The following is a 9,832-nucleotide window of genomic DNA, read 5'->3' as shown; positions in this document are numbered from 1 at the left end:
ATTCCACCTCACATCTGCTTTGAGATTAATCGAATTAGCCTCTGGCGGCTTCTCTGTCCAATCACTTGCAGCGTAACATTGGTGACCAATCAAATACGTCGTTAGGCCCTGTATGGGATTGGAACGACGGTGCAGTGGAATGCTGAATGCGGGAATCTTGCAGACGATTTTAGGGAAAACCTTTATTTTTTTGCAGCAGTGGAAAGGTTTTTTGTTGTGAGGTGAGTTGTGATACATCAGAGATTTGCTGGGTGTAGTTTTGTGCCTTTTGGATAACGTTCTCTGGACGAAATGTGACGTTTGGCCGAGTGTAACTGTAACGCTCGACGCCGCGACAAGTCCTTTATGTTTGTATGACTATAACCGGACTATAACTAAGCTATGATCATGATTCTTGCTTGTACAAAATAATGTAGTATGGAGGTATAGTGTGTGTCGCAGTCAGATCCTCCCTACTTGTAATGTAGACCACGTTTTTGCTGAATGAAAGCTGGGCACGCCTGTACAAGATAACCGAGCCCCCCTCCCACTACTCCCCAAGCAGAGGAGCTCGAGTGGGTCCGGCTGGTTTTTGACGTGTTTTTAGGCGTTTTTGTCGAGTCACGTGTAAGTTATAGAGAAAAAAAAAACATGACAAAGTAGAAAGCCCGACAAAAACGCCTAAAAACACGTCAAAAACCAGCCGGACCCACTCCTCTGCTTGGAGAGTACCCTCCCGTGACCTGGCCGCGGACAGGCCTTCTACTATAGCCCATCGCAGACATGCACTCTGCTATATGTACCAACATGGAAGCCAGACTTTGATATCCCAGGGCCTACACATCAAGTCCCAAGGAAACTTTGCCTTTCCCCCAAGACTCTCTTAAGTGTACTACAGTACTGTAAATGTTGAAATTGTCACGGTGGCCCTGTCTTATCCCTTCTTTCAACCGCTAAGTAGCCTGAGGACACCCTTCTTCCCAAAGACAGTATCCTAGTACAGTAACTAAAAGCCACCATGAACACTTCATTTTCTCTCTGCCATGAAATATAAAACCCCAGGAACTTAAAAACATTTCTACATGTATGTATAATAGAGTCCAGATTGGTGGCGTGTACATCTGAGAATTAATGAGATCAAACCAAGGAGGTTCTATATAAAACCTCCTTGATCAAACAGAAGCTCTATAACCAACTTCAACTTGAATAACTTTTCCTCCAGCGACACTGTAAGTGTAAGTGTTCCAGTACCGGAGTGGTGAGATGAGTGCCCCCAGACCGTCCCCACCCAGTGGTGGAGGTGACCCCCCAGCGGAGGCTAAAGAACAGGACGACCAGCCGCCGCCCAAGGCACCAGAACCTCCCAGGATGGTCCCACATGTACAAGTACATGTCGAGTCAAGCTTTCTGAAGGTACAGGTTGTGTAGGAACACTGGTTATGCTACTCAAAGTCATCACTTTATAGAAGAAATAATGCTTTTTAAATCATTTTGAAATTAATTATTTTTAAAACCACAGCTGAATTTTCCTTCATCTTGTTCTAAAGCCAAGTGTACATTTTGTACATTCTACTGCTAGTACTAGTGAGTACTCAAAACATTGTATATCTAGTGAGTGAGTGAGGGAGTGCATAAAAGTGAGAGTGATTTTGTATTTGGAGAACACTTTCTAATGATGACCTGTTGTCCCTATGTCAGACTGGGAAGCCCATGGTACCGACCCGACTGATAGTTCCAGCTTCAAACACCAACCAAACCACTGTTCACCCCTCTCAGGCCAGTCTGACACAGCCACACAAGGCAGAGGGTGCGGGCCCTGGACACAGCCTGGCCCATTTGGCTGCCGTCGGAGGGATGGGCCACCTGCCTCTCCTGGGCCATGCCCAGCCGGGTGGCCCGGCCATGTCACGTGGGTCCATCCAGTCACACATGGGCACACACATCCCAGCCAGTCTACCTGTCCATGGCTTCACAAGTCATGTACCCAGAGGTGAATGCCAGCAGCACTTCTAGTTGTAATGATACTTATAACATTGGGTTTATCAATTCTTGAAGAATGCTGCAATTTTAGTTTTAGCATCTCCTTCCATACGTACATACACTTGAAAGTTGATGCAACCTACATGTTGAACCACAATGAAGTTTGAATTCCAAAGAAATGAGACTGTTGAGAGACTGCTTAACGTCCCAAGTCTTTCAGTGAGCACCAACCAGTGTAACCCAGACATGCGTCATGGTGCTTTGGATGCCCTTTTTTCCAATTGTGGACTCAGCCAAGCTTAATGTGCCATTGGATGTTTTTATACTTGGGGTGTAAAAAACACATGCTAGTACATGTACTTGTTGTTCTATATCCACCAATAACACAGGTGGCCAGAGTCAAGAAGTGACTGCCCTTTTCACTCTTTAAAGACTTGTTTCAGAGAGTTACAAAATACAAAATTTCACCTTAGATTGGCGCTCATCTTAGTTTGGCTACACCCTCCCCCCCCCCCCCCCCCCTAAATTATTGTTGAGGAGGCACTCAACACTCCGGGCTGGCAGTAATGCTGGTGATCGTTTTCAAATGATCTCGGAATTATCTATGAACGAGCTATCTACTAATACATACCATTAATCAAGACAATCCGTTGACCCCTTTTCTAGTTATTCATGTCGGAAGGTCAAAACAAAAATACCCTCTGCAGTTCTAAACAAGTCGGTAAGGGGCCCAAACGTACACAACTTACTTCCTGTGGCATGAATTATCTACCACGCAAAAATCATGACCGTAGCACTTGCAGAAAATTTGACCTCAAACTTTGAAGCTACGCTGCAGTACCTTCCAAGTTTTCTCGAGTTATACTCTTGACATACATACAGACCCACTCCACAGCTGGTGTAACCAAAAATATAACCTTCTAGGCGAAGGTCATCATTGCAATGATGTTTGATTCAATGAGCTCCAACCTTTTTTTTATGCCTCTGTTTTTTCATTATATCATGGTCATACATATATCACACCTATATTATCCTAAATCATACAATTCAAGCAGATATTTGAGTCAGTGAATCATGTCACATGTGCCTCCAGGTGCAGCTGCAGCTGCAAGTCTGACACCTGCTGCCAAGGGAAGTGTGACGACTGTGTTACGTCCCCCGCCTGCTGGTGCGAGTTCTTTCCCTGTGTCCACTCCCTCAGCTGGACTTGTCCAGACACAGGCCATCCCACCACAGGTCAAAGTTCAGGTACGTCTGTTTTCTGTCTGCCAATTTTACTACCGGTGCATCATTGATATTTAACTATTGTATTGGTTAATTAACATAAAATAAAAAGGCATTTTGCAGGTGATAGAAAGCAGTAAATCAAAAAGGAAAAACATGTGTATTAATATACTTCAGTACCTACAGTATACATGAACAATACCTGCCAAGGTCTGGCTCCAATTTTACTTTTACTGTAGTCTGGTTGTAGAATTTTTTGATGCCTAAGTTTCAAATTTGTCTTGTTTGTCAGCTCTGATTTATTGTGGAGAAGTTGCCAGCCATGTACATGTAATTGTAAGAAGAGGAGATATGATTCATATATCCCTGCTGACTGGTAGGCACGAGCTGTAGGTGGTAGCAGCACCCCTCCCATGGTGACGACCAGCTGTACCAGAACACCGTCTCCTGCTGTCTCCTCAGGACCAGACCAGCACAGGTGAGCTGTATGGTCTTCAGCAGGTATCTCACTGAAGAGTGCCAAATGGCGAGTGCCAAACGAGTGCCTCACGGTCACACTGACATGCACTACACGGGTAAAATATGTGACCTCTACAAACAAAATGGCTGTACCCGGAATGTCACATCCTCAGTTTCAGCTCCAAATCAGATCATCACAAATCGTTGGAAATCACAGTTTTGCCACTGAGTCAAAACCAATGTGCGATGATTTAGATTCAAAAAAGCTTTTTCAGTGTCATTCGCCCCATAAGGAAAACATCACATATTTTATCTAGACTAACAGTAACACTGTTCAACAGTTGTGGAAATACTGGACATAGGCACATGTACCAACCACATTCTTGAAGCCTACAAACCAAACTCATTCAGTTTGTTGCTGCACAGGTCAAGAAATCTAAAGTAGAACATTAGAACTTAGATATTATTTATGCAAATATGGACCAAATTTGCATGATTAATGCAACAAGAAATGCTTTTTAGAAAGGTGGCCACTCCTTAGATAATCAATCAATCAATCATTCGCGAGCACCAGAGTCTGATGCATGGCGGCTACAGACAGTGTAGACCCTCCAGTCAGTTCTGGATACTGGTGAGGAGTAGATAATGGTGAGGATGAGTTGGTGGCAGATTGAGAAGCTAGTTTAGTATTTGAGAGTAAGTGCACAGCCTGCTCGGTGGCTGAACTGTAGTATGGTTGTGCATGTGAAACTACACGTCTGCACAATGGCAGTCGATTCAGTTCAGGTGCAGTGTTATGATAAATGAAGTTTTGTTTTGTGCCTGAGGGTGGAGTTTGATTGTGCAATACTCTGTTAATTGAATAGTACTGTTTTTGTTGATTGTAATCAGAAAATGTTATATTTTTGGTATGATAAGATCTATATGGTACAGTGACTATTCTTAGTCCCTATGTATCGCACCTGTTTGTTTGTGTGAATGCAATATCTAAAGAATGAGGTATAACAGGGACCAAAGGTAACCCCCATGCACACCCTTGTTTGTTACAGGGCAGCAGTGTTCCCCCCACATGCCCCCAGCATCAATGTTGGGCTGGTGAGGGGGGAGGGGACCTCCCCACACCTCACCACACTGCCGGCCAGGTCCCTCCAGGTGTCACATGTCATCGGCATGCCCCAGCACAAGTCAGCTGTAACAGCTGCTACTGTCGCTCCCATGATGGCACACACAGCCACCGTCACCACCACCGTCTCAACACAGAGTAAGTCTGCATACTTAATCTTCTTACCTCTGCAGGGCTCCAAATTCATTTTTGGAAATAGGTGCACTGGTGCACCCAACCAAAAATATTAGGTGCACAGAAAGAATTTCGGGTGCACCACAAAATAAAGCTGAATGCCAGCAAAACGTAATTACAAATTTTAACGCTCATAAGGAACTTCAATTTGTAATTCTACAGCTAACTTCAAAATTTCGAACCAGTAATACATCAGATAAAGTTACAAATAATGTTGCTTTTTCTGATACTTACATTTGAAGAATATTTTGTAAACTCGTGTACAATAGTACAGTCAAACCTGGCCGAGCAACCACCTGGCGCAGGCAACCACCTGCCTTCAAAGGACACATTGAAACAGTCCCGTCCATTTTTACATAGTTAAGACCCTCTCCCAAGCAACCAACTGTCTTCCCCAACCAGCAACCACTTTTTTCAGTCCCAAATGGGCCTTCACCCTCCCCTGAACAACCAAAATTGATTGACAGCAGAATCTAACCCAGCAGCGATCTTTTCAAAATGAGGATTTACTTTCCTCTGTTTTATTTTTATTTTTCAAAGGCCTATTACCTACAAAAATATCTAGGTGCACTGGTGCACCCACAGTCAAAAATTAGGTGCACAGCTCCAATTTTGGGTGCACACAGGTGCACATGCACCCACTATTTCGAGCCCTGCTCTAGGAAGGAGGTCATCAGTGACTTCCAACAGGGGTACTGTTTTAGTCTGTTTGTAGCTGTAACTCACGACCCATCTGATGGATTGGTTTGAATTTTGGCATGTTGGTAGTTATGGAGGTCCTGATCTTGGGCACTGTAAAAGTATTTTCAGGTTTTGGAGAATGGTATATTGACACCCCTATCTTGAAGGTAGTTTGGTACATCCCAGTAAATCAGTTGTTCAGTGGTTATAGGAACGGACCATGCCTTATGACACCGTGTACACCTCAGGGCAGATCATTTACCCTATTCTGATCTAATGTTTGTAGTCCTTATGTTCCTCAATATGTCCCATCTTGTACAGATGCCACGGTTACCCAGGTATCCCTGCATCAGTCCACGTCTGCATCTGCCGTGACCTTTGCCCCCAGTTCGTCCCACTCGTCTGCAGTGTCCTCAGCAAGCATCCCTATTGGTGAGGTTCAGCTTCACTTCATTTATTTTGCAAATGCATCTCAGGTCCCTTTTTTTCTAACATCTTAGACTAGTTGCGTTTTATCTTGTGTGTACTTTTATGTTTGGTCTCCTAATACATAATTAGAATATCCAAAATGTATGTTTTGAACAGCCTACAGTTAATTGTCTATTTCAGTCCTCTCAATGTATGTTAAGGAAAAAAAAAAAACAAGGGGCCCTGGGTGTTGGCAGTTGAATGTTTTAATGTTTCTTACTTTGTGTTAACAATCAATAAACAGATCCCGCGGGTAGGGTAGGGCGGGTAATGAAATAATACAGGTGGTGAAGACCACGTTGAGCAGTCAAGAATGCAGTGAATGACGTCATTAACATGGGCGAGACCACTCGACCGAATCGAATAGGGTCCTTGAATAAACAATTACCCAGGCTGACCGCCGAGGCGATCATCCTTACACAATTGTCTATTTCAGTCCTCTCAATGTATGTTAAGGAAAAAAGACAAAACAAGGGGCCCTGGGTGTTGGCAGTTGAATGTTTTAATGTTTCTTACTTTGTGTTAACAATCAATAAACAGATCCCGCCAAGAAACGTGCAGGAAAAAGAAGACACCGCCAACACCCAGGGTAAAAGAAAGGGGAATGAACGGGGAAAACAATTGCTAATAAGAAATACATGTTGGGCACCTGAAGGCTATACGACTAATACACACCGCAGGTGAATTCCTACAACTAACAATTATGTATACGGGAACTAACAATATGGTCTACAAATTAAATTACGTATACAATGACAAGTGTGTATACAATTATGTATACGAGAACGTAGACAAGTCTGGCCCTACAACTGACCAGTAAGTAGACAATTACGTATACAATAACCGTATGCAAATAGGCATGCGATAACGTATCCAATTCTAAACCTACAGCGAACAATTGTGTACACAAATACGCATACAATAACGAATACGTATACAAAGACGTATACGACAACGGATACAATCTGGGAACCTCCGTGACATAACGAGGTGGTATGGCTGGGCATGTAACCACCGAACTAGTTTTCTACTTAACAATGAGCAATTTGCCGTAACCTGATAATACATACATGTATGACGTATACTCATTACGTAATGGTCAGAAGGTAATGCCTTTAAGGTAAGATACCGTACTACTCCTAAGGTGAGATAATAAATGTAACAGAATGGGCACAGCCGGGAAGGTGACCAAGGTCGCAAAACAATACCTATACGATAACGTATACAATTCTGGGAACCTCCGGTACATAACGAGGTGATATAGCTAGGCATGTGACCGCCAAACCAGTTTTCTACTTAAATCATTCCTGACAGCATCAGAATGCACAACACTTTGACCAGGTTTAGTACTGTCAAAACACTTGTTCATAGAGGCAACACACAAGCTATCATTGTGCAAAATGTCAGAACACTCGTTTATAGAGGTAACACACAAGCTATCATTGTGCAAAATGTCAGAACACTCGTTTATAGAGGTAACACACAAGCTAGCAATGTGCAACATGTCAGAACGCTCGTTCATAGAGTTGACGCACAAGCTATCATTGTGTAACATGTCAGGACACTCGTTCATAGAGGCAACACACAAGCTATCAATGTGCAACATGTCAGAACACTCGTTCATAGAGTTGACGCACAAGCTATCATTGTGCAACATGTCAGAACACTCGTTCATAGAGTTTAGACACAAGCTATCATTGTGCAACATGTCAGAACACTCGTTCATAGAGTTTAGACACAAGCTACCATTGTGCAACATGCCAGAACACTCGTTCATAGAGTTCACGCACAAGCTATCAATGTGCAATATGTCAGGACACTCGTTCATAGAGTTGACGCACAAGCTATCATTGTGCAAAATGTCAGAACACTCAGTCATAGAGTTGACGCACAACAAGCTATCATTGTGCAAAATGTTAGAACACCCGTTTGTAGAGTTGACGCACAAGCTATCAGTGTGCAACATGTCAGAACACTCGTTCATGGAGTTTACACAGAAGCTATCATTGTGTAACATGTCAGAACACTCGTTCATAGAGTTTAGACACAAGCTACCATTGTGCAACATGTCAGAACACTCGTTCATAGAGTTTAGACACAAGCTACCATTGTGCAACATGCCAGAACACTCGTTCATAGAGTTCACGCACAAGCTATCAATGTGCAATATGTCAGGACACTCGTTCATAGAGTTGACGCACAAGCTATCATTGTGCAAAATGTCAGAACACTCAGTCATAGAGTTGACGCACAACAAGCTATCATTGTGCAAAATGTTAGAACACCCGTTTGTAGAGTTGACGCACAAGCTATCAGTGTGCAACATGTCAGAACACTCGTTCATGGAGTTTACACAGAAGCTATCATTGTGTAACATGTCAGAACACTCGTTCATAGAGGCAACACACAAGCTATCATTGTGCAACATGTCAGAACACTCGTTCCTAGAGTCTACACGTAAGCTATCATTGTGCAACATGCCAGAACACTCGTTCATAGAGTTAACACACAAGCTATCGTTGTGCAACATGTCAGAACACTCGTTCATAGAGTTAACACACAAGCTATCAATGTGCAACATGTCAGAACACTCGTTCATAGAGTTAACACACAAGCTATCGTTGTGCAACATGTCAGAACACTCGTTCCTAGAGTCTACACGTAAGCTATCATTGTGCAACATGCCAGAACACTCGTTCATAGAGTTGACGCACAAGCTATCATTGTGCAATATGTCAGAACACTCGTTCATAGAGTTAACACACAAGCTATCATTGTGCAACATGTCAGAACACTCGTTCATAGAGGCAACACACAAGCTATCATTGTGCAACATGTCAGAACACTCGTTCATAGAGGCAACACACAAGCTATCAATGTGCAACATGTCAGAACACTCGTTCATAGAGTTGACGCACAAGCTATCATTGTGCAATATGTCAGAACACTCGTTCATAGAGTTAACACACAAGCTATCATTGTGCAACATGTCAGAACACTCGTTCATAGAGGCAACACACAAGCTATCATTGTGCAACATGTCAGAACACTCGTTCATAGAGTTAACACACAAGCTATCATTGTGCAACATGTCAGAACACTCGTTCATAGAGGCAACACACAAGCTATCATTGTGCAACATGTCAGAACACTCGTTCATAGAGTTGACGCACAAGCTATCAATGTGCAATATGTCAGAACACTCGTTCATAGAGTTAACACACAAGCTATCATTGTGCAAAATGCCAGAACACTCGTTCATAGAGTTAACACACAAGCTATCATTGTGCAACATGTCAGAACACTCGTTCATAGAGTTAACACACAAGCTATCATTGTGCAAAATGCCAGAACACTCGTTCATAGAGGCAACACACAAGCTATCATTGTGCAACATGTCGGAACACTCGTTCATGGAGTTAACACACAAGCTATCATTGCGCAACACGTCAGAACGTTCATTCATAGAGTTGACGCACAAGCTATCAATGTGCAATATGTCAGAACGCTCGTTCATTGAGTTAACACACAAGCTATCACTGTGCAACATGTCAGAACACTCGTTCATAGAGTTGACACATAAGCTATTATTGTACAACATGTCATAGCAATAATGTACATCGCACAAGGTTCGATTATCCGTGAAGCACAACATAGGAGAAGAATCATTGACATCATGGTCATGGGAATTGTCATAATTCACGTGGAACGTGTCATGACCACATGAGTTTACGGAATGAACAT

General features: G+C 42.9%; 1 protein-coding gene across 3 annotated transcripts in view; it reads left to right on the top strand.

Annotated features, from left to right (window-relative positions):
- Positions 1–86: 86 nt before the first annotated feature.
- LOC136422840 (histone deacetylase complex subunit SAP130-like) overlaps positions 87–9,832 on the top strand; it is a 60,236-nt gene continuing 50,490 nt past the window's right edge. For 2 of the 3 annotated variants that reach the window (XM_066410742.1, XM_066410744.1), the window contains exons 1-7: positions 87–221; positions 1,202–1,392; positions 1,678–1,969; positions 3,053–3,207; positions 3,564–3,661; positions 4,692–4,903; positions 5,942–6,052. In XM_066410742.1, the coding sequence (XP_066266839.1) occupies positions 1,243–1,392; positions 1,678–1,969; positions 3,053–3,207; positions 3,564–3,661; positions 4,692–4,903; positions 5,942–6,052 (1,018 nt within the window). In that variant the 5' untranslated portion in view covers positions 87–221; positions 1,202–1,242. The remainder of the gene's footprint in view (positions 222–1,201; positions 1,393–1,677; positions 1,970–3,052; positions 3,208–3,563; positions 3,662–4,691; positions 4,904–5,941; positions 6,053–9,832) is intronic. The other variant, XM_066410743.1, reaches the window with a different exon arrangement.

Source organism: Branchiostoma lanceolatum, chromosome 17 (genome assembly GCF_035083965.1).
Source record: "Branchiostoma lanceolatum isolate klBraLanc5 chromosome 17, klBraLanc5.hap2, whole genome shotgun sequence".
Lineage (NCBI taxonomy): Eukaryota > Metazoa > Chordata > Leptocardii > Amphioxiformes > Branchiostomatidae > Branchiostoma > Branchiostoma lanceolatum.
This window is presented reverse-complemented; position numbering and strand designations above follow the sequence as displayed.